The sequence below is a fragment of the Oncorhynchus kisutch genome, linkage group LG21 (assembly GCF_002021735.2).
Source record: "Oncorhynchus kisutch isolate 150728-3 linkage group LG21, Okis_V2, whole genome shotgun sequence".
Classification (NCBI taxonomy): Eukaryota; Metazoa; Chordata; class Actinopteri; order Salmoniformes; family Salmonidae; genus Oncorhynchus; species Oncorhynchus kisutch.
Genome location: NC_034194.2, coordinates 22,558,671 through 22,583,812, shown reverse-complemented (window position 1 = coordinate 22,583,812; position 25,142 = coordinate 22,558,671). Strand labels below are relative to the sequence as shown.

Here is a 25,142-nt window from a genome sequence, read left to right as displayed (position 1 = left end):
TGCAACTGGATCCTGGACTTCCTGTCGGGCCACCCCCAGGTGGTGAGGGTAGGTAGCAACAAACCTGCCAACCTTTCTGCATTGTGTCCTGTCACCCACCACCTGCCAACGCCTCTTTTATGCTACTGCTACTCTCTGTTCATCATATATGCTGTAGAGTCTTTGCTTTTCTGCTCTCAATCTCTCTGTGTTTTGCCTGTCTGACTCGCCATTTCCTTCGCCCCTGTCTTTTTTCCCTTTCTGTGAGATCCTTCACTCTCTTTCTTTTTTTGAATCTCTAAATCCTTTAAGTAAGTCTGGAGTTTTTGTTTAAGGTAGGCTGCTCTGTGGTGTGGGTCAGCATGCCTGCGATGTCTGTAGAGTCTTTGCTTTTCAGCAGCACCTAATTTCACTATATCTATCAAAAGTAAAGCCATATTATGTGATTACAATATTGAAACAGTAATAAAATGCTAATAGTCTTTTTTTAATAAAATTGTTAATGGTTTTATGAAACATTCCGTTGAGACAAAAGTTTGTGGTGTTATTGATTGTCACTGGCATTATCGTCATGTCACAGATGTTACCAGCAAGAACAGTAACAACAGTTACGATAACACCAGTGACAAATCTGCAGACAAGATGGCATATCTAAAGATGGCAGCCAATTAGCTCAATCCACAAATTTTAAATTGTAAATAAATCACTTAATCATGCAATTTATCAATAATTGTAACCCAATTTCCTCTCCCCTTACTATAAACACAAGTCCTTGCATGAAATTACCAAGTTAATCATCAAATTGTTAGCATGTGAAGAGAGAGTGCACACTCATCATGTGCTTTTCAAAATAGTTCGGTCTCCAATGAACATATGACCCAGGAAGAACTTGGCAAGGGTGTTGCATTTTTTCAAAGTGGTGTTTTTTATACATTTTAACACCAGTGACATGAAATTGAGGGTCAGCTATTGTGGTAAATTATTTGTTATATTTATTTGATATTTTCGTTTTTTTAGTAGTCCACTAAATAACATACTTTCCATTGTATATTATGACATTTAACGAGGGAGAAAAATATATTTAAAAAATGTTTTGCAATATAACTTTCTTACATATGTTTTATTGATAATAAAACACTTCAATTAAAACCCAAAAAATATATTTTTGGTGTCATTATCGCACACTTGTAAGTGTTTTTCCTGGTGAATAAGGCCTGGGACAGGAAAGACACCATTTTCGTAGAATGACCCAAAAGACCATTTTAGGTTGAATGTGTTCAGTTGTGCAACTGACTAAGTTATCCCCAGCATATCCTTCTCTTTCAAAAATCCTGTTCTGTCTTTCTCTCTCCAGTGCTCTTTCTACATCCCAATCTATCCCATTTTTCCCACACCCTCCCTCCTGTCAAACATGCATATTACTTCCTCAACCTCTTGAACTTTATTTAGATGTCTGTTCCATTTTCCTTTAAACCTCTACACAAAACTTTCACTCAGAAATCCTCCTTTTCTCATTTCCTGAATAACTGTCCAAAACTGTTATGTATTTTATTCTCCTCACACCATTTGTTATCTTCACTGTCAAAGTGGAGGCACTTTTCCTAACTGTCCCAATTAGAATGCTTTATTTCCCTCAAGCAAACTAACCAATAACATTTACTCACATCCATGGGCCAGGATGGAATCAACATCAACATCTTTACAGCAGGAATGACTTACTCTGAGTTTAGATTGCACGAGGAAAACGGTAGACGGCAAATTGGATGTCATTGTTTTCAATGAGAGAACGACTGTAAATGCTGTTAAGGTTGGCTGTGAATGCCATCAGCAGCCACAGTAGACGGGACTGGCAGCCAGGGTTCAAATATTTACATTTCTTCTGTCTGCCATAGCGTGGTTTTCTACCGGATGTTGATTTGCACTGTTTGTTTACTGAAATCACCATAGCAACACATACCGTCGTGCTGGCTAACTTTTGTAGTCACTGTCTTTATTGCTTTCTTGTCCCTATATGCCGATTGGTATGACCGTTTTTGCGTGACATTGACTCTTTTACCGCATCTATTGTATGTGAAGCCCACAAAGGGCTAAACCTCTAGAATGGGGTGTGAAGTTCTGTCGAGGAGACTGTTATAATAGTGTTTAACATGCATATTTGCACATTGTTGTTTGAAACCCACACTGGAGTGATTATCATCTCTCTCTAATCTCAGAGATAATCTGGCACATCTCACTAGGGAGGGAGAGAAGGAAAGAAAGAAGTTCCATATTACATAAAGAGAAGAGACATAGAATGAACACACACACACAGTGTGTTCTCTCTCTACTCCTCTGCTTTACCTCACTTTTGCACTCACCATTCAGCTGTTGGTATATCAATATGAAAAGTTGTTGTTATTATGGCTATCTTAAACAAAGCATTTCTGTCCTGTCATGATGATGAATGACAATGACCATCTTTGGCTCTTTCATTGACCTCTGTTCCATGAGGCTGCTGGGGGAGGACGGCTCATAATAATGACTGGAACAGAACCAATAGAACTGCATCAAACACATGGAAGCCATGTGTTTTATGTGTTTGATACCAATACACTCATTCCACTCCAGCCATTACCACGAGCACATCCTCCCCTATTAATGTGTCAGCAACCTCCTGTTCTCATCAACCAATGGAAGAGTTCTACCAGGCTGCCCATTTACACAGGGCGGCAGTGGTTAGAGCGTTGGACTAGTAACCGGAAGGTTGCAAGTTCAAATCCCCGAGCTGACAAGGTACAAATCTGTCGTTCTGCCCCTGAACAGGCAGTTAACCCACTGTTCCTAGGCCGTCATTGAAAATAAGAATTTGTTCTTAACTGACTTGCCTAGTTAAATAAATAAAAGTTCAAAATAAAACACAGAAGGGGAAAAAGCAAACAGTTCTTATATCCTTAAAGGCCATATAATGGCATGCATTGTTGCATCTATGGGACCCATATAGAAACAAACACAGCATAGGAACAGAGAGTCACATGTTAAGGCAGACGTATATATGGTAACATGAACCAAAGCTCTCTGTTAAAGACTGAAATGTTTAGATCTTTGCCTGTGAATACTGCTATTGCTATACTGTGTATTAAAGAGGAAAGGATAAGGAAGGGGAGTGGGGAGGAAGGAGGGAGAGGGAGGAAGAGAAAGAGAGAGTTCATTTGGTGAATGAGTTGAGTGCCTGTGCAGCCAGGAGGCCAACCCGTTGTCAAAATAAATCTGCTGGAGTTGAAATGCAGGTTGTTCCTTAAAGGTGCACTATGCAAAAATCGCTCCGGCATTTCCTGGTTGCTAAAATTCGAACGGTTCACCTAATTTCAGATTGTGACAAAACAAGCAAATATTGTGTAAATAATCATTGTTCCATCTAAACCGCTTTGAAATATATTTTCCATAACCAAAAATATTGTATTTTCAGCTATTTTATGCTGGTGTACAAAAACGGAAGTAAAAGACAAAAACGAAACTTAAGAATGGGATGCATAGAAATAGTGCACATAGAACAGATCTACCCGCTTCTTAGACTTGATTTCAATGAGAATAACAGATAAACTCACATTTCTATGTGCATTTAGTGGGGTCGCCCAAAAACATACATATATATTGCAGCTTTAAGATCCAAGAAGGTCTAGAGTTGAATCAATGTGTGCAAGTTATTTTGTCATAAAACAATATAAAGCAACACCAGTAGATGTGTGAGGTGGGCAATGCAAATAAGTATATGGGGGCAAAAAAAAAGGTAGGGGCAAAAAAAAAGGTATAAAATACAATAACACGTTTTATATAATTTGCCTGCTTTTGGACATAAATTCCACAGTTCGCATACTGAAGAACTTCATTCAACTTCAGTCAGTCCCCCTCCTTGCGTTCCGCAAAACCAGGCAGTACCTCCCCCGGTGTTGCCTTGTAACATGAACGAGCCGCACTTTGTTATTCCCTTTTTTTTCTTCATCATGGACAAATCTCCGTGAAGATCTCGCGAACGGCGTTCCATTGCGTTCCGTTTGTTTGATGCGCTGGTGATGATGGGACGCGGTCTTTCACTCACTGAATCATACCCGACTGGATAAAATACCGATTTATATATTAAAAAGGGCATTTTGCTGACTTCTGCATTTCTTGCCAAATGCTTGCAGGTATGATTGTTTTGTTTACTCTCCATTTCAATCAGTTCACGTGTTAGGCAGGAATGTATAGACACAGGCCAGGCATTACTAATCAATGATCATCAACTTCAATTTCGATTACAGTTGCATTATTTACGTTGCATTGTGATTTTCTATGAGTGATTAGACTACTATGACCATTATGAGAAAATGTAATCGTTTTATCATCATTACGCATCACACTATAACCAATAGGCCTATGTACAGTATTTCCATTCATTCATCATCGTTTCCATATGAATAAAATCATATTTCTGGTCAGGTTCATACCTATGTTGTTCTTTTATCAAGCTGTTTCTTTTGTAGTCTTGCTGCATTAAAATAAAGATTTCGTTTAATGTAGGCAAGTCTATGACAATATTTATAGTTGAAAAACAAATATCAAATGGCCTTAGTTCCATTTTTCAATCATGGTATCATCAGGTGAAAGTAGGCTATTGTTGGAGCCCAACGTTAGTTAGGCTACTACTTGTCTTAATAAGCCAGTTCCTATGCCACATAACTGTTCCAAACGTTAAACGGACTTCACTACCAGCGGCATCTGCCGGTGAGACGCTATTGCAAAGATAAGCCTTCAATAACACTAAAGCAGTTTGTGATGACTGTTGGGGATAGAGCACCCTCTGCTGGCCTGAGTCCTCATTTTATACACCAGTCACCTATGTCTTTCTTTTAGCTCACTCTTCCCTCCTCTCTCCTCTGTTTCTTAGGCCCTGGTGGAGCAGTGTGATGGGCCCCATTCCCCTGTGTCTGCTGCTCTGTGCCCTGCCCCTGTGTGTTCCTGTCTGGGGGGGCCACGGTGACGATGATGACGATAAAGAGTATGGCTGGTCCGTGCAGAGTATCCCGTTGATTCTGGACAGGCACACAGTGCATCTGCGGACTCCCAAATTTGGGGGGAAGGGTGATGGGGCATGTGGGGATGCTCCCACATTTGGGGGGAAGGATGAGGGGAAAGATGGGGAGGGGGTGTGTGGGATAGAGTGTCAGAGCGCTCTCCCCCCTCCCGACCAGGCCACGGTGGAGAGTAAGCTGGGATACGAGACGGTGTACGAAAACGGCACGCGCACATACACCGATGTCACACTGCAGGGCCTGAATGAGACGACTTCACGCACGCCCTCACACACTCGCAGGAAACGTCAGGTATACGGCTTAGACGGGCGCTTTGTCATCTCAGACAGCCACTTTACCACCAACTACCCGTTCTCCACGGCGGTCCGCCTGTCCACGGGCTGCTCCGGGGTCCTGGTGTCTGACAAACACATCTTGACGGCAGCCCACTGTGTCCACGATGGGAAGGACTACCTGCAGGGGGTCAGCAGGCTGAAAGTCGGGGTCCTACAGGTCAAATCTAAACGAGGTAGGGGGGGGAGGAGGCGGGGGGGGAGGAGGAGAGGTGGGAGGAGAGGAGGAGATGTGGAAAGGGTGGGAAAGGTGGAAGGAGAGGAAGAGGTTGGAGAAGAGGAGGAGGATGGGAATGGGATAGATGAAGAAGGACCGAGACAGGAGCAGAGACGGAGAGGAGGGAGGCGGAGAGGAATGAAGGGAAAGGGGGAGATACAGAACGCGGTTGATGGGGAGACCGGAGCAGAGGGAGGTGAAGAAGGGAACACAGAGAAGGAGAGGAGAGAGGGAGGGGGTAGGCAGAGAACGAGAGGTAGCAGAAGTAGCCGTGTACAACGCAGCACAGAAACTAAAAAGCAGCCCTCCTTCCGCTGGACACGCGTGAAACAAATCCACATCCCCAAGGGTTGGATACACACAGGGGACGACGACACTAACGCCGTCACCCCTGACTATGACTACGCCCTCCTCGAGTTGAAACGGCCAATCAAACAGAAGCACATGGAGCTGGGGGTGGCGCCCGCTGCAAAGCCTCTCCCCTTGGGTCGCATCCACTTCTCAGGGTTTGACAATGAGCCAGAGGGAGGACAAACGGAGGGAGAGAAAGAAAAGGTGGTCTATCGCTTCTGTTCAGTGACGGAGGAGTCAGACGACCTGTTGTATCAGCACTGTGACGCCCAGCAGGGGGCGTCAGGTGCTGGCGTATACATCCGGCTCAGACAGGAAGTGGAGGGGTCCAATAAGAGGAAGTGGCAGCGGAAGGTGATTGGAGTGTTCTCAGGGCACCGCTGGGTGGAAGGGGACCAGGGTGAAAAGAGGGATTATAATGTGGCTGTGAGGATCACTCCACTTAAATACGCTCAGATCTGCCACTGGATCCATGGGGATCCCAGCATGTGTACGAAGGCCTGAGAAGTCAGGAATCTGCTAGATCTGTCAGACTGATCAGAGGAAGAAACAAATGTTCATCTAGCACTTTCCACTGAGACCTCAAAGTGCTGAAATGGTGGTCAATGAACTACCAAATGGCCAGCACAGACAGATCAGATGGAATAGGATTTTGGAATATGGGATGATTTTCATGCTCCGGTCGGTCAATCAAACAGATTCCTATCCAGAATGCCAAAAAATGATTTTGAGGTCTCAAAATTCTATGGTGCTCTCCAAACACTATCAGGTTTTTCAGTCTTATATGCCTTGATGTGTTGCTTCCAAGAAATGCCCATTGTACACGTAATAATGGGGCTAAGATTAATTCCATTGGTGCTCATTTTTACCATCTCTGCATGATTCATAGTTTTGCTATCTGACTTAAATGTAAACGTGTCTTTTCTTATTTCCTAAATATAAATTTAGCTTGTTAAAAATCATTTGTATTTCTTTATATTAAAGCCTACCATTGAATACCAAAAAATGTGTGATGGACTGAACATCGAGCATGAATGACAACAGTGAAGACATCAGTGTATTTGAATTTTATTGGATCTCAATGGGACTCACATGCAAGTGGGGGAGAGGAGAGGAGTGATGCCATCCAAAAACCAAACAACACTGCCCTCAACCAAATATATAGCAAACATTGTTATCCACATTATTGTATATGATACATGTTCTGTATCTTTTTCTTTCTCAACACATTAAGATAGTCACTTTGGAAGAGAAACGACACATGGAACATCCTGTGTAAATATGAATACTTTACAGCCAATTAGTTCGCAACACCCCTGGAGTGTTGCTACAGGGGACGATACAACCGTACTGATCACTGCATCACAATGACCTTGTGGAAGTGTCCCAATAATGTTTGCAAACATTTCCTTGTCTCATTCACTCCATGACCACTGATAGGTGTAAGGACTGCATTATTTCCACCAACTGCCTTTCATCTATCGATTCAATTCAGATAATTGGCCGTTAAGGAAAGGAGACAAGTATATTTTGATTTTTAAAAGTATTTGGATGATCAACTTCACTTGACATGCTTAAATGCAGTACCACTTCACACCAACAGGGAGTGCAACAGTAAACACTGGGACTGAGTTTGCATTCAATACTGCCTTCAAATACAGATAGGGAGATACTGTACAAGGGAAAGGATCTTTTTTCAATCTTCTTACATTTTTTTCAATCTTACAATTCATAGACATAATTAAAATATACGATACATTTTCTCTCAAAATAAAGACTAAAGAAATATATGTATAATCTATCATTTAAAATATTCAAAAACGCATATGTCAATTTGAACATAGTCAACACATGTTGCATGTAACACACAATAAAAAAAATGGACAAAATAAAAACAAATATGAATTGAATGGAAAATGGAAGTTGTCATATGATTCGTCATCTCGTAAACCCAGATTTGTGATGATACATATTTCAATTTTCATCAATATACACCCATAGAACTGTATAAGAGGCTGGATGGATCAATGAATGGAGAGAAGTACAACTAAGTGTTGAATAACCTCAGCAACACAGCTCAGTACAGAATTTGATTGGACAGCAAGGGAGGGGATAGGGCAGGGATTGGCCAGTGAGGTTTACACACACCGAACACTGTCCATGGTTAACAACACATTCCAACTCAGCTCTTTCAGGGAGTACCAGAATGATTCAAAATACAATATAATTTTTATGTTACATTTTTTGTCTTAATTTAAGTAAAGGATAACATTGAAGTACACTCACACATACACATTTTTGTTTTCTCTATTTATGATTCACATCCACGGTTTGTGCTAAAACATCAGACAGAGAGGGAGGGCGGGGTTACGGGGAAGTCAGAGGGCAGGGGTCGTAATGCTGATGGCTGATTGGCTGAAGGGACTTGGGCGTGACAGGAAGGCGGGGAGTGCACACATCCACATCCATAGAGCTCCAGACACAACGACAACCTCTGGAGAGAAGAGAGGGGAGAGAGAGAGTTGATTACCACAATGTTATTCTGTAACTCTCTCTTTTCATTGCATTGCGTGTATGTATTTTGGTGCCGCTGTTAGAGAGAGCCCTACCTTGGAGGGTTAGAGGGGTTTACATGAAGTCCTTGATGTTGAGGTCATCCAGGGCATTCTTGGGGGGCGGAGGCCTCCTCGGACTCCCGGCCATCCCTGGAGATCCCATCTGTCACAGGAAACACTGTGTCATGGAATAGGTGTGTGTGTGTGTGTGTGTGTGTGTGTGTGTGTGTGTGTGTGTGTGTGTGTGTGTGTGTGTGTGTGTGCGCGCGTGTGTCTTACCGGTGCTCCTGGGGTTGCAGGGGCTCCAAAGCCTGGCCTAACCATGGGCATCATGGGAGCTCCAGCCCCGACCGCTCCGCCCTGAGACAGAGAGAGGAGACAGTCAGGCGCTATGGCAGCTACTATCTCTCACAGTGGCACCAAACTAAGTGGGCCACCTAATGGGGTCATTGGCTATCTTAGGTGCTCCTAATGGTCCTAGACCGAGGGCGGGGTGGTCTTACCATGCTGAATCCTTGGTTAGACCCCATAAAAGAAGGGGACCCCATTGGAACGTTCTAGGGGTGTGTAGGGGGGGAAGAGGAGGTGGGATGTTACTACACTACATACACCACAGGCACAACAAAGACAACACTGCAACAGCAAACACACAGACATGTCATTGACACACACACAACACAGACAAAGACATCATTAAAACAGAATCAACACAGAGTGAGAGAGAGAGATCACATAGAAAACCTAGCCTCTAAAATCAGTTTCAGGTGATTTGCTCAAGCAGAAGCAATTGAAGAGCACAGGGTCAATTATTGGAACAAATTATCAGGCAGACCAGTTTATTCAGCTAAATATCAAATTTTTATATCAGTAGTGAGGCTTTGGCTAAATTAACAGCTGAAGCCATGGGGTAATACAGCAACTATAGACCCTATAGCGAATGCTTTTTGGCCAAGTGAAGCAATGGTAAGTGCAGCTTATTAAATTATGAAGCTAAAGTGATCTAAATGCGATTGTTTTGTAGTGTGTTTTGTTTGGACCCTGGGAAGTGGAGCTGTTGCAAAAGAAAGCCAATGGGGATAGAAATAAAGATATATGCAGATGAGCAGGGCATTTCGGGGTCAGCGAAGGGTCATGTAGCTTGCTCGAGGTCAGAACCATAAGAGAAGAACCGGGAAGTGGTTTTCCAAGCAGCTCCTTAGTTTGAGACAAACATCAGTCCTCTCAGAGCTCTCCAGGGGTTATTCCCAATCCAACCCCTAGTTTTCCCACAAAATGTTCACCCCTTTTAAACCGAACACCAAACTCCAAATGTCAATTTTCCCAGTGTTGTGATTGGACCACCCTGGAGAGTCAGAGAGGAACGGCGAGTGTAACTGGTTCCATTCCATGCCCGTCACTGCCATGTCACTGCACTCCATGCTATATGAACCAGACAACATTTACCATGGGAGCGCCCCAACTGGGAGGAGCTACCTGAGGAGTTGACCAGCCTCCCATCGTGTTCTCCCCCCTGCGGAAGAATGTCAATCAGTCAGCAAGCCAATAGAAAAAGAGAAAGAAAAGACAGCTATAGCCTCCCAACCTTTTAAAATGTAAAGCTCGTTGAGCACATGGAAACTGCTATGTGATTGTAATCCATGGCATTAAGTGACATTTCAATACACAAAAAGACACAGACTCAAAACAGGAAAACGTACGGTTTTTGGCTGCCCATTCCCAGATCTGAGAGAGAGAAAATAAGACATTGGACAATGAATATTTCCCAGTCACAGAATAATGTCCATTCAGTATCTTATCACATTTGTAAGTACTATGTAACATGATGTACAGTCACTGTAATGACAATGTACCTAGCAGCGATATGTAACTACCATGTAAATTCATGTCTATGCATAGGTGGGCAGCACCATGATGCTGAAATACTTCAGGCTAAATAGAGGACCACTGTCCTTCGTCTGCTCAGAGACTTACTGCTAGCCATGCTAGCCATGGTGGCGTCCAGGTCTCCTCCCATAGGTTTGACTGGAGACGAGGCTGCCCCGGCCTGGGGTGTCATAGAAGGCATCAACACATCCCCTAGACCATCAAACGCTACAGGAGACACGAGGAAGGGGGAGAGAGAGATAGAAATGGGGAGGGGGGAGAAGAGGATGGAGAGGGGGAGAGAGAGAGAAAAGGAAGAGAGATGGGGTGAGAGAGAGAGAGAGAAAAGGAAGAGAGATGGGGTGAGAGAGAGAGAGAGAGAGAGAGAGAGAGAGAGAGAGGTTTAGATCAAACAGTCACAATAATGCTCTCAGATCATGACAGGAGGGGTCTTCCTTACGAGTGGGATTACCATGATGACATATTGCTACGGTCTCCATGTCAACAGTGATCAGAGACGAGTATAGCAAGCCCTCGTACTGATACTCACTATGACTGTGAGGACATGTACTGTGTCTTCACACACACACACAAATATGCAATATACAGTTTAAGTAGTGCTCTCCATGTACATGTAATATCAATAAAGAGCATTCATATTTTTTTAACTTAACACTACTCAATAGTGTTACACTCTTGTGGTGTTATCTAGAATCTAAAAGGTTTCTTCGGCTGTCCCCATAGGATAACCCTTTGAAAAAACCTTTTTGGTTCCAGGTTGAATCCTTTTGGTTTCCATGTAGAATCCTTTCCACAGAGGGTTCTACATGGAACCAAAAAGGGTTCTACCTGGAACCAAAAAAGGTTATCCTATGGGGACAGCCGAATAAGCCATTTGGAACCCTTTTTTCTAAGAGTGTAGTATCTTATTAGGAAGATTGTTTGAGACAGGGTATCACCCTCTGTATCCAGGTGACAGTTAGGATGCAGCCTCTACTCTAGAGTGAGAAAGCACTGCAGCCTAGCCAGTACAAAGCTAAATGGGCATTGTGATGTGAGCATCTCACACATTGTATATATTAAGCATTTGTCAGAGCAGAGGGAACAGAACAGCAGCAGTGGCTCTTCTACTGCAATGCAGCAATGCACTGTGGGAAACCAGCACATCAATAGGCCAGAACACTCACCCAATCAGAATGCAGGAAGCAAGCAATGAGCCAGCCCCAGAGCCAGATGGAGAGAGGGTGGAGAGAGAGAAGAGAGAATGAGAGGATAGAGAGAGTGTGAGAGTGAGTGATTGAGAGCGAGAGACAAAGTGCAGAAGGAGAAAAAGGGGGAGGGAGAGGATGGAAAGGTAAGAAGAAAGGGAGAGAGTAGTGAAGGGAAAAATAATGGAGTGAGTTAGATGACAAATGTTGCGAGAGAACGAGAGATGGAGGAGAAAGAGTTAAGCCTTAAGCAGTAGTATTTGCAGATTGTCAATAACATAGCATGCAGGCTTGTGACAGCCATGGCCATGAAACAGGGAACATTGCCACGGTAACACAGTTACCAGGGTTACCAAGTGGCTGAGTGAAAATCACTCAGTTGTCTCACACTTAGTTGTCTCTCTCATCAACGGAGTGAGAGAGACAACTAAGGACAGAAGCTAGAACAATAATGACAATACAAAACAGCAGTATGCATGTGGCATGGCCATAAAACCAAGTTACATACAATCAGGATGTATTCAGTCAGACAGACACATGTTCATATACATGTGTGCTGTCTGTTGTTACTAATACAAGGGTTATTAAAAAAGTCAAATCAAGGAATGATCACTGTATACAAAATATGGATGTGAAATAATATATCTAGATTGTCAAAAACACACACACAATAAGCTTTTAATATATCCACTCTAACTTTATAATGTCAGATATATTTGGCGATGTGGTTACATATTACAGTACAATGAAAAATATTATGTGGTACAGTTGAAGTCGGAAGTTGACATACACTTAGGTTGGAGTCATTAAAACTCGTTTTTCAACCACTCCACAAATGTCTTGTTAACAAACTATAATTTTGGCAAGTCGGTTAAGACATCTACTTTGTGCTTGACTGTCACTGACCTTAGTTCCTTTTTTATGTCTCTGTTTTAGTTTGGTCAGGGTGTGAGTTGGGGTGGGCATTCTATGTTTTTGTTCTATGTTTGGCATTTCTATGTGTTTGGCCTGGTATGGTTCCCAATCAGAGGCAGCTGTCAATCGTTGTCTCTGATTGAGAACCATACTTAGGTAGCCTGTTTTCCCACTCTTGTTTGTGGGTGGTTGTTTTCTGTTAGGTTATGTCACCTTGCAGAACTGTTTTGTTTCTTCCATTCACTTCGGTATTTTGTTTTGTGTGTTCAGTTAATAAATTTACATGGACACTTACCACGCTGCGCATTGGTCCGATATTTCATACTCATCGTCAGACGACGAAGAGATCCGTTACATTGACACAAGTAATTTTTCCAACACTTGTTTACAGATAGATTATTTCACTTATAATTCAATGTATCACAATTCCAGTGGGTCAGAAGTTTACATACACTAAGTTGACTGTGCCTTTAAACAGCTTGGAAAATTCCAGAAAATGATGTTATGGCTTCAGAAGCTTCTGATAGGCTAATTGTCATCATTTGAGACAATTGGAGGTGTACCTGTGGATGTATTTCAAGGACTACCTTCAAACTCAGTGCCTAATTGCTTGCCATCATGGGAAAATCTAAAGAAATCAGCCAAGGGGACTGATACACTTCACAAAATAGATGGCATCATGAGGGAGGAAAAATACGTGGAAATATTGAAGCAGCATCTCAACACATCAGTCGGGAAGTTAAAGCTTGGTCACAAATGGGTCTTCCAAGTGGACAATGACACCAAGCCTACGTCCAAACTTGAGGCAAAATGGCTTAAGGACAACAAAATCAAGGTATTGGAGTGGCTAGCACAAAGCCCTGACCTCAATCCTATAGAAAATTTGTGGGCAGAACTGAAAAAGGATGTGCAAGCACAAGCAAGGAGGTCTACAAACCTGACTCAGTTACACCAGCTCTGTCAGGAGGAATGGGACAAAATTCACCCAACCTATTGTGGGAAGCTTGTAGAAGACTACCCAAAACAATTAAGTAAAACAATTTAAAGGCAATGCTACTAAATACTAATTGAGTGTATGTAAACTTCTGACCCACTGGGAATGTGATGAAAGAAATGAAAGCTGAAAGAAATAATTCTCTCTACTATTATTCTGACATTTCACATTCTTAAAATAAAGTGGTGATAAAGTGGTGATCCCAGGGAATTTTTACTAGGATTAAATGTCAGGAATTGTGAAAAACTGAGTTTAAATATATTTGGCAAAGCTGGATGTAAACTTCAGCCTTCAACTGTATATTTAAGCAATAATGCCCGAGGGTATGTGGTATAGGACCAATATACCATGGCTAAGGTCTGTTCTTTAAGCACGACTCAACGTGGAGTGCCTGGATACAGTCCTTAGCCGTGGTATATTGGCCATATACAAACTATATACATGGTTACCAACGGAATTAGAAGAGTAAAAATAAATGTTTTGTCATACGGTCTGATAACACGGCTTTCAGCCAATCAGCATTCAGCATTCAGGTTTTGAACCATCCAGTTTATAATTACTGTTATGTGTCTTGCATACAATGTGAATGGGTCATGCCTGGTGCGTGTGTCGTGCATGGTGGGTGTGTCGTGCATGGTGGGTGTGTCGTGCATCGGTAGGGACATTACCTGCCATCAGCTCAGCACCAGAGGCAGCTGCAGGGGCAGCAGGCATGGTCTCTCCACCAGTGGAGTCTGATGGGTAAAACCAAACCAAACCAGGCCAAACCATACCAGGCCAAGGTGGGCCAAGCCATTAGCAGTGCAGCATGAGGGCAGAGAAGGGTTAAGAAGTCAGCCATCCGCTCCACACTAGGAACGCCAAACAGATAGAGCAGCGTTATCACTGTCAGATAGGACAGTAGACATACACAGGTATACACACATACAGTAGACACCAATAGAAACTCCTTTGATCCCAATATGCTGCGGCACATCTACATCTAAACTCAGAAAAAAACGAAACATCCCTTTTGCAGGACCTTGTCTTTCAAAGATAATTCGTAAAAGTACAAAAAACTTCACAGAGGCGGCGACAGGTAGCCTGGTGGTTAGAGCGTTGGACTTGTAACCGAAAGGTTGGAAGATCGAATCCCTGAGCTGACAAGGTAAAAATCTGTTGTTAACCGACTGTTCCTAGGCCGTCATTGAAAATAAGAATTTGTTCTTAACTGACTTGTCTAGTTAAATAAAGGTACAATTATTTTAAAAAACAGATCTTCATTGCAAAGGGTTTAAACACTGTTTCCCATGCTTGTTCCATGAACATGCACCTGTGGAACGGCTGTTAATTAAGACACTAACAGCTTACAGATGGTAGGCAATTAAGGTCACAGATATAAAAACACTAAAGAGGCCTTTCTACTGACTTGGAAAAACATCAAAAGAAAGATGCCCAGGGTCCCTGCTTATCTGTGTGAATGTGCTTTAGGCATGCTGCAAAGAGGCATGAGGACTGCAGATGTGTCCAGGGCAATAAGTTGCCATGTCCATACTGTGAGACGCCTAAGACAGCGCTACAGGGAGACAGGACGGACAGCTGATCGTCCTCGCAGTGGCAGACCACGTGTAACAACACCTGCACAGGATCCGAACATCAAACCTACGGTACAGGTACAGGATGGCTACAGCTGCCTGAGTTACACCAGGAACGCACAATCCCTCTATCAGCGCTCAGACTGTCCGCAATAGGCTGAGAGAGGCTGGACTGAGGGCTTGTAGGCCTTTTGTAAGGCTGGTCCTCACAAGACATCACTCGCTACAATGGGCACAAACCCACCGTCACTGGACCAGACAGGACTGGTAAAAAGTGCTCTTCACTGACGAGTCACGTTTTTTCCTCACCAGGGGTGATGGTCGGATTCGCGTTTATCGTTGAAGGAATGAGCGTTACACCGAGGCCTGTACTCTGGAGGAGGATCGATTTGGAGATGGAGGGTCCGTCATGTTCTGGGACAGTGTCACAGCATCATCGGACTGAGCTTGTTGACTTTGCAACCAATCACAACACTTTGCGTTACAGGGAAGACATCCTCCTCCCTCATGTGGTACTCTTCCTGCAGGCTCATCCTGACATGACCCTCCAGCATGACAATGCCACCAGACATAATGCTCGTTCTGTGCGTGATTTCCTGCAAGACAGGCATGTCAGTGTTCTGCCATGGCCAGTGAAGAGACCGGATCTCAATCCCATTGAGCACGTCTGGGACCTATTGGATCGGAGGGTGAGGGCTAGGGCCATTCCCCCCAGAAATGTCAGGGAACTTGTATGTGCCTTGGTGGAATAGTGGGGTAACATCTCACAGCAAGAACTGGCAAACCTGGTGCAGTCCATCAGGAGGAGATGCACTGCAGTACTTAATGCAGCTGGTGGCCACACCAGATACCGTCTGTTACTTTTGATTTTGACCCCCCCTTTGTTCAGGGACACATTATTCCATTTCTGCTAGTCACATGTCTGTGGAATTTGTTCAGTTTATGTCTCAGTTGTTGAATCGTGTTATGTTCATACAAATATTTACACATGTTAAGTTTGCTGAAAATAAACGCAGTTGACAGTGAGAGGACGTTTCTTTTTTTGCTGAGTTTACTTAGCAACACAAACTCAATATGCTCTAGAGAGGACATAGAAAAGTCACTGTGTCCTGCCTGAATACCACACTTAACAACTTAACTACACTAACAAGATTACGGGTCACCAGAAATGAGAAATGTTGATGAAGCTGAATGATATGATGAAAATAATCAATTAAACAATCAAATAATAAATCAAAATTATGGATTTTTTGATAAAGAGAGATATTCTTTCACAAAGGCCACTCATGTGAAGACCGTCGACCAGCAGCAAGGGGCATAGTGAGGGGTGGGGGGAGGGTGTACAGTTACCCACCCCCAAACAGGTCCATGATCACCCCCTTGTCCATTGGGGGGGCAGAGGAGAGGGGGGCAGGGGAGGAGAAGGCATCTGTTGTAAGGGGAGGGTAGAGGAGGGTTAGATTGGTACACAATCAGTATCCCTGAAATACAATAATTCACATGCACGAATGTACATATAGAAATAGCACTCCAAACACATGCTGAGAAAGACGACAAGGTTTTAGTTTATAATAAATAAGCACACTGAGACACAAAGTAGAGAGGAGGAAGAGAGAGAGAGAGAGAGAGAGAGAGAGAGAGAGAGAGAGAGAGAGAGAGAGAAAGGAAGGAAGGAAGGAAGGAAGGAAGGAAGGAAGGAAGGAAGGAAGGAAGGAAGGAAGGAAGGAAGGAAGGAAGGAAGGAAGGAAGGAAGGAAGGAAGGAAGGAAGGAAGGAAGGAAGGAAGGAAGGAAGGAAGGAAGGAAGAGCAGCTGAGGCCCTGCTGAATAGCCTGTAGCAGACCCAGAGGAAATCATTCACAATTCCTTTTCTTCACTGATCAAGGACAACAAGACAACCGATGGAGAGAAATGAGATGGAGAATGGAGGAGAGGGGAAAAGAGGGCAAAGGGAAAGAGGGAGAGGGGAGGAGCAAGGAGGAGAGCAGTGAGATGGCGCTAGTCTGGGTACCTGCTCCAAACATGTCAACACTGGGGGCAAGGTCTGCTTTGGTGAAGCTTGGATCTGGCATGGAATCAAACATAGCTACAGGGCAAAAAAACACCCACCCACCCACCCACACACACAGAGATGAGAACAGCAGAATACAAACACTGATTAATTAGATGAACAATTGTGATTGAAAGTCAATGCAGGAGCAGAGAGGCAGCAGAATGCATCCATGCTGAAAGGAAACAGAGGAACAGAAACATGTGCAAGTTAGCCTCACAAAGAGAAAAGGACATCCAGGAAAAATGCAGTCGACTGAAAAAAATGCAGGAGAGGAGAGGACATGGATGCAGAGTAGAGGACAGAGACGAAAGGGGACAAAAGAAAAGGTTAAGAAGTACCACACACACATGCGTAAACATTTACCACTCAAGAGGTCTATCGATGGGGTGGTGGGGGTGATAGGTGCTGTGATGGTGGATGAGGGGGCAGAAGGGGATGCCCCTGAGTTAAAGCAGTTGTTCTCCATAGGCATCATGGCAAACAGGTCCAGCCCTGGGCCTACTGCATCTGAGCTACCACCAGAGGGGGCAAAGGGGTCTTTGGGAGGAAAGAACAGGGGGAAGGGATGACAAGAGAAGATGAGGATGTTACGCAATGACCACAACACAGTGTAAAATGAAGAGCTATATAAGAGTTCAGTAGGGAAGAGGAGTAGCTGCATTTGTCTGAGATTCTGAGGGAGAAGATACAAGCTCAGTTAGGAATTCACAGCTACATATTCTTTAGAAACAAACAGTAAATGTAAAAAACAATGAAGTACTGTATATGATCAAGAGATAATCTGGAAAAATATGCATGTCTGATGAAAAACTATAGGAAAAGAACATGATTTGTGAAGAAATGTAGCAGGAAACATCTTTGAAAAAACAATATTAGTAGTATTCACACTCTCTCAATATACCAATAACCAGTGGTGTAAAGTACTGAAGTAAAAATACTTTAAAATACTACTTAAGTAGTTTTTTGGGGTATCGGTACTTTACTATTTATATTTTTATCAACTTCTACTTTTACTTCACTACATTCCTGAAGAAAACAATATACTTTTTACTCCATACATTTTCCCTGACACCCAAAAGTACTTGTTACATTTTGACAGGAATATGGTCCGATTCACATACTTATCAAGAGAACATCCCTGGTCACCCGTACTGCCTCTGATCTGGTGGACTCACTAAACAGAAATGCTTGATTTGTAAATTATGTCAGAGTGTTGGAGTGTGCCTCTGGTGATCCGTCAATCTTCTTTTTTTTTAAGAACATTATGCCGTCTCGTTTGCTTAAAATAAGGAATTTGAAATGGTTTATACTTTCACTTTTGATACTTAAGTACATTTGAGCAATTCCATGTACTTGTAATACTTACTTTCTTAACTCTATTTCTTGAACTGCATTGTTGGTTAAGGGCTTGTAAGTAAGTATTTCACGGTAGTATTCGGTGCATGTGACAAATACAATTTGATTTGACAATTGAGTACTTTTTCCAGCACTGCCAATAACACACCAGATTTGAGTGTAACCAAGGAGCTTGCGGATGCATTTTGGGATAGAGTTTACCAAAGGAAAGGAAAGGAAGCGAAATCTAGCATGTTGTGGTCAACCACTGTTCTCATAGCAGCTTCAGCACCAATCTCCATGGTAACAACATCAGCCATGCCTAGAAACAACCAGTAGCATCACATTTCTAGGTACACCAGCCCACAACAATGGAATCAACACACTCTCCATACACAAAAGCAAATATACAAATGGATGCACCGAGTACTGGAACACAGCCAAACACACACATACGAACATCCACACAAATATACATCCATTTACACAGACAGACGCCACACAGTCACATATATACACATGTCCTGTAACCCACCGGCAGCAGCGTCGGCGGCTGGGGTTGGCGTGGAGGCCGGAGCTCCGCCCTCAGCAGAGGCATCAGAGGTGGGAACAGGGGTCGAAAATGCATCTGATAGCCAACACACACACACACACACAGAGATGACAGAGAGAGAAGTAGAGAGAACAGGGAAACGAAACACAAGCCAGAGATAATAAGTCAATCAAGGAACTTCAGAAAAGGAAGGTCAAGAAGCCACTTAAAAGATAGACTGTGTCTGTAGAGTTTAGAAATACTAATTTTACTTTATTAAGGTATTTCATGTACTTAATATATGGTATGGTACTATACTGTAGATGAAATACTTATGTCATGTCACGTATACAATATTTAATATATTTGATTAATATACTTATTAACAAATTGAGTTTAGATTAGTTACAAAACATTTACTTTGTGGCATGAGTGATTGACAGGTGAAGGGGTGAATGAGAATTACAGACAGGAGGCACAGCAGAGTGTACGGAAGGTAGGCTTTAGCTACAACTAAACTATAAAGCGGTAACTAGGTAGTTTACACTACATAACTGGACAAGCATGGCACAGAGTGAACCCAGAAACAAAGCAAGATTTCTCTTAGGCCCGGGTTTCCCAAACTCCGTCCTGCCCCCCCCCCCCAACCTAAAGGTGCCCCCTCAACCTAAAGGTGCCCCTCCCCCCCAACCTAAAGGTGCCCCCCCCTAACCTAAAGGTGCCCCTCCCCCCAACCTAAAGGTGCCCCTCCCCCCAACCTAAAGGTGCCCCTCCCCCCAACCTAAAGGTGCTCCTCCCCCAACCTAAAGGTGCTCCTCCCCCAACCTAAAGGTGCCCCCCCTAACCTAAAGGTGCCCCTCCCCACAACCTAAAGGTGCCCCTCCCCCCAACCTAAAGGTGCTCTCCCCCCGACTGCACGTTTAGGTTTTTGCCCTAGCACTATACAGCCGATTCAAATAGTCAACTCATAATCAAGTTTAGATTATTTGAATCAGCTGTGTAGTTCTAGGGAAAAACAAAACAAAACATGTACGCAGGGGGGAACCCAGGTCTGAGTTTGGGGGGAACCCGGTCGTAAGCGGTAATAAAGAACATGACTGATTGATAGACTGGCTTTTCTCTGAAGTTGAGGAAAAGCTTTTGGACTATCAAACAAAAAGAAGCATGTGAAAAATGCATGAGTAGCATGTCTGAGTGTGTCTGCAAGTGTGAGCATGCTTGTCTCTGTGTGTATATGTAGAGAATGCATATCAGTATGTGTATATGCGTGTTGACTGACATGTTCTGACATGTTCTGCAAACATGGTGTGTTTGTTTTGGGGTATCTGTGTCACTGTGTGTCTATGCATGTAGAGAACACTGTATGCTCTGTGTGCATGTGTGGGTTGGTTTGGGTTGAGCTGTCCAGCAGAGATTCTGTTGTAGAGAATCCTCCAGAAGCCCACTAACCTCCCAGCAGATCCATATTCGTCGCGCCGGGGGTGGGGGCAGCGGCCGCGGCCGCATTAGGGGGAGGAGCCAGAGAGACTCCTGGCTCCGCAGCTGCAGGAGTGGACGTTACACCAGCGGGAGAGGGGACGGGTTCTACAGCTAAGGTGGGGTCAGGAAGCATGGACTCGCCCATTTCTGCAGGTACCCAAAAGGTGTACCAACCAACCCCAAAACAAGGTACCAAAACAACCCCATGAATTAACCCAAAATACCCCATAGGATCCAAAGCAACCAAACAAATCCCATTAGAAAGAAATGAAGGTACCAAATCAACCCAATTTTAAAAAACAACCAACAAAACATCCCATTAGAACCAAAGCAACCAAAAACATAAAGTTCCCGTATGAACCAAAACCAATAAGGAGATGCGGGGGAGGGAAAGAAAGAAGAGAGAAAGAGACGGCTTCCTTAGACTAGAGCAACACTATGAAACACAGTGGGAGATCTAGAGGAACTGACACATACTGTTAACACACTAAAGAGGTTAATACCAGAGGCACTGTGGGATAGCACTCACCTGACCCAAGGAGGTCTGTGACAGCATCCCCAGAAGAGCATGGAAGAAGGTGATGGGGGGGGAAATTAAATTACATGATTGTTATTAGATAATGTAACTACGTTTTCATTAATAATCAAGCTATGTATCAAGTTTTGATGTGGGACATTACCTCCCCAGGACGTAGGGGCTGCTGAGGCTCCTACTGACGGACCAGAGGAGGAGAGAGGGTCCAGATCTAAGAGAGAACTAGAGCGAGACAGAAGGGTGGAGACAGATGGTGAAATGGTGGCAGAGAGAGAGAGGATGAAAGGGAAAATACAGTCTCGATTATTCACCATTTTATGAAATAAAAATGGAACAGACAGAACCCTAAAATGCAAGAACTGAGGGAATCGCTGAGGAAATTAGGTAAATGCTGCGGTAGGCAAAGGAAGTAGACACTCACTCGGTGGCTTCTTCAGGTGGCGGCGCTAGGGTGGGCACGGCGGCTGCAGATTTGGCGGGGGTGGAGGTCGGGGACACGTTATTGGTAGGGGAGCCCTGGAATACAGAGAGAGAAATGCCTATTTGTATCCATGTGTTGACATATGACCAGAAACAGAAAGGCGGGGAAAATCATGTTTAATCTTCCACTCACCTTTGTTGGAGACCTGAAAGAGAAAAGGAAAAGTTCATATGACAATTTCATCACAGCTAGATATCACCTTTCAGAGCTGAAATCATTTACATTGAAATTACTTATTTTCATGACTTTACAATAAACTCATCTGTCAGACCCCAAAGAAAGTGTTTATGCTCACCCTTCACTGTGATCCCCGATGACGAACAGAAAGGAACAAAGAGAGAATAACTATTCAAGTAAAAGATAATAACAGGAAACCGCATTCAGAACACTATAGTGCTGGGACAGTAAAAAGCCCAAGTTATGAGTTTCCCTCTAGTTTTTCTCACCCTGTCATTTCTCATGTACTATTTTCTCTGTGTAAAGATAACTATTGGGGACATTTCCACATTTTAGCTCTTTCAGAAATGGGTTGGTTAGAGACAGGGTCCTCTTACCCCTTCTTCCCCTCCAAACTGTTCATGTGTGTCTCCAGAGACTCCAGGATGCTGCTGGGAGCCTGAGGAGAGAAGAGAGAACCAATCAGAAACACAGTAACTGCAGGTTTATGGGATGAACTTCCTCATTCCGCCGCATGCCAACACTTCAAGTAACTCAACACCCTATTCTATTTCTATGGCAGCACCACTCCAAACCCTTGGTTTTTAACTCACCACACTATCCCACCTTTGTATAAACTCAATGTCCTGTAGAATGAAGTGTTCAGGAACATTTTACTTCAACTCTACCATCTTTTGTGCAAACAGAAGCACACACATATGCAAACACACACAAACTGCAGTCAGAAGTGTCAGTCTGTAGAATCCCATGCCAACACCCCATCCTCCAAACAGGCACTCTGCCAAGCCATCCTGTGTCTCTATGGTTACCGGGTCCTCAATAGGCTTAAAGGGACAGTCCTCATCATCCGAGTCTACTAGGTCCGTCACCACCCCAGGGTGCAGACACTGGGATCGCGGGGAGGAGGGGGGGGGGGAGATTATGATGGATGAAACATCTCTGTTGGTGGCATGTTACAACTATTTCATCATCCTTCCAGAGAGTAAGCACAAAAACAAGTGACTTACATAGTTGATGTCCGGAATATCATTTTTGTCCACTCCGACAGTCTGTGGAACAAAACACACACAAGACACAATTTCCCAACCATATCAGTGCATCATTCTATTTGAAGTACAGACGGACACTGCATATGAGGAAGCACTGTGTTAGTTTTATTTGGAGTTAGTTAGAATACATCCTAATCCATTAGGAAGTTTCCTTTACCTCAGCAAGCTTCATGAACTCTCCGATCTTGGTGACCCTGGTCAGGAACCTCTTATAGATCTCCAAGGCCTCCTTGCAGTCGCTCTTCTTCATCTTAAAGTATTTCTCTACAGAAACAACAGTTTTTGTGAAGAAGAGCATCTGCTAAATGGCTACATGGTGAAAGGAAGTCATTTATCTATTAATTGTTGACAAAGAGTCTGTCTCAAATGGCCCCCTATTCCCTAAGTAGTGCATTGTTTAGGAAAAATGGTGGCATTTGGTATGCATCCAATGAAATGTCTAGCTCACCTAATAGATTGATGACCCCATCGTTATAGGAGGCAAACAGCTTGACCAGATCCTTGAAGAGCAGCAGGAACCCTGCGTTGATGATAGGGTTATTCAGCTCCTTGGGATGGACCTGGGAGAGAGACCTTTTTTATTTAACCAGTCATATAGTATAAAAGAAGAGCATCAATTAACTCAAGCAATTAACTAATTTATTAAACTCCAGCAATATTCTTCTGTACCAAAACATCACCAATTGTACACCCATACAGAAAGATCAAGGTCAATAGAAGAGAGAAAGAGGGAAGAGAAGGTATTGAAGAGAAGAGATGAGAAAAAGAGAGTAAAAGAGAATGTTAAACAGGAAAATAAACAGTATTCTTTGTGGCCTGACATATATTACAGTCCCAGAGAGCCAGACAGACAGACAGGCAGAGACAGATGTGACCAGATGTCCAACTCACATCAAACTCCAGCAGTGTGTCAATCTGGGTCTGCAGGACAGGCATGCCTTTCAACAGCTTTTCTGGAGTCATTGTCCTCATCACCCCCTCAGCACTGAGGTGGAAACACACAGGGAAGACCATGAAGAGGGCCTCATGGATGAGGTGAATGACAGTATGAGGTGGCCTCTGTGATGAGGTGAATGACAGTATGAGGTGGGACTCAGGGATGAGGTGAATTACGGTATGAGGTGGGCCTCCCTGATGAGGACCTAAAAGGATTTTGAGAGACAGGGAAGTGAGTGACGCACCCCTTTTTGACTTTGGTGAAGTCGAAAGCCATCTGGCGGTAGGCGAAGGCCCTCTCATTGAGGTAGCGGCCATAACGTCTGATGAACGTAGACATGTCATAGCCTGAGGAACATAATGAGCATCACATTCACATCACACCAATAATACAGCTCCTGATAAATCCAATGGCTAATGACTAAATGCATGTGCTAAACTCATACATTGTTTCATTTAACATCCACGGTTTCATGAAGGAAGAACTTGATTTAATTCTGTAACACATTAAAGACAGTCTTTTATCTTATGATTGATCTTGTCGATCAGTTAACTTCAGGCTCTTCAGTTTTCTAAGTTATGCATCTGATATGAGGGTTTTGAAGGGATTGAAGGGGAGGGATCTATAATGACCCCAGGGCAAGACACTGGAGACAAGTGCAGGACATCGGAATCCTAGGGACATGAAGCAGTTTAGTGTGTGTGTGTGTGTGTGTGTGTGTGTGTGTGTGTGTGTGTGTGTGTGTGTGTGTGTGTGTGTGTGTGTGTGTGTGTGTGCTAGGTTTGGGGGGTATACCATATATACAGTATACTGGGTTAATTGGAAATGGACACCGGATGGTTTTTCAATACTATTTCTTTGAAGTTTTACATTGGATGAGTTATCTTGATATCCTTGCGTTTCTTTTTTCTTCTTTCCGTTCACGGCCCAGTCTGCTCCTCCCCCCTATTCTCCTTCAGAACAGCGCAGGCAGGCCTGTTGCCCTAGCAACTCCACATAGATACAGCAGGTACACACTGCTCCATAACTAGTACAGTTCTTCCTTCACACAAGCATGAGTCAAAACTATGTTCATTTGCTTGATGCCTCTCTTCACATTGGCTGTCCAAATGATGTTCAAACTCACCAAAAATGACATTAGGGAAGCTACTACCTATACTTCTATAACTGTATGAGCTCAATTGCCTGCCCTTGCAATCAGTTTATTTTTGTTTGCGATCATTAGCATGTTTAGCTAGCAGCCTCTATTGATATTCACTATACGTTTGTGCTAATTTTGTTAGCATTCTGGTAATACACGCCCTAATGGGCTTTTTTGTGTATTTAGTTCCCCCTTGAATGCTAAAACGGTAATACTGTAAATCCCAGGATGAGAGTAAGAGGACGGTAGGATGATATGAAAATCTGGACACTGTGCAACCCTATTATGTGTGTGTATGCATGTGCTAGTGTGAGTGTTTGTGCATGTACTGACAGTACTGAATGTTTAGCGGGGTCACATTGTACGCTTGCTCCTATTCCTCATGTTAT

General features: G+C 43.5%; 2 protein-coding genes across 18 annotated transcripts in view; one reads left to right on the top strand and one right to left on the bottom strand.

The window, feature by feature from the left end:
- Positions 1–3,843: 3,843 nt before the first annotated feature.
- LOC109866270 (serine protease 23) lies at positions 3,844–8,129 on the top strand. Its single transcript, XM_031800256.1, has 2 exons — positions 3,844–4,142; positions 4,883–8,129. Exon 2 carries the CDS (start codon positions 4,902–4,904, stop codon positions 6,429–6,431), a length of 1,530 nt encoding a protein of 509 aa, XP_031656116.1. The 5' UTR covers positions 3,844–4,142; positions 4,883–4,901; the 3' UTR covers positions 6,432–8,129.
- Positions 6,983–25,142, bottom strand: part of LOC109866267 (clathrin coat assembly protein AP180) — a 43,257-nt gene continuing 25,097 nt past the window's right edge. The window contains exons 4-27 of one of the 17 annotated variants that reach the window (XM_031800240.1): positions 23,857–23,959; positions 23,567–23,660; positions 23,124–23,235; positions 22,833–22,939; positions 22,634–22,675; positions 22,004–22,065; positions 21,745–21,750; positions 21,582–21,594; positions 21,390–21,484; positions 21,114–21,190; positions 20,963–20,977; positions 20,404–20,580; positions 18,958–19,050; positions 17,451–17,624; positions 17,046–17,120; positions 16,391–16,465; positions 14,131–14,196; positions 10,454–10,573; positions 10,180–10,204; positions 9,926–9,992; positions 8,986–9,039; positions 8,762–8,842; positions 8,537–8,645; positions 6,983–8,421 (exon numbers count right to left, since the gene is read on the bottom strand). In XM_031800240.1, the coding sequence (XP_031656100.1) occupies positions 8,556–8,645; positions 8,762–8,842; positions 8,986–9,039; positions 9,926–9,992; positions 10,180–10,204; positions 10,454–10,573; positions 14,131–14,196; positions 16,391–16,465; positions 17,046–17,120; positions 17,451–17,624; positions 18,958–19,050; positions 20,404–20,580; positions 20,963–20,977; positions 21,114–21,190; positions 21,390–21,484; positions 21,582–21,594; positions 21,745–21,750; positions 22,004–22,065; positions 22,634–22,675; positions 22,833–22,939; positions 23,124–23,235; positions 23,567–23,660; positions 23,857–23,959 (1,823 nt within the window). In that variant the 3' untranslated portion in view covers positions 6,983–8,421; positions 8,537–8,555. Of the gene's footprint in view, positions 8,422–8,536; positions 8,646–8,761; positions 8,843–8,985; positions 9,040–9,925; positions 9,993–10,179; positions 10,205–10,453; positions 10,574–14,130; positions 14,314–16,390; positions 16,466–17,045; positions 17,121–17,450; positions 17,625–18,957; positions 19,051–20,403; positions 20,581–20,962; positions 20,978–21,113; positions 21,191–21,389; positions 21,485–21,581; positions 21,595–21,744; positions 21,751–22,003; positions 22,066–22,633; positions 22,676–22,832; positions 22,940–23,123; positions 23,236–23,566; positions 23,661–23,856; positions 23,960–25,142 lie in introns of those variants that run through there. The other 16 variants (XM_031800243.1, XM_031800242.1, XM_031800244.1 and 13 more) reach the window with 16 other exon arrangements.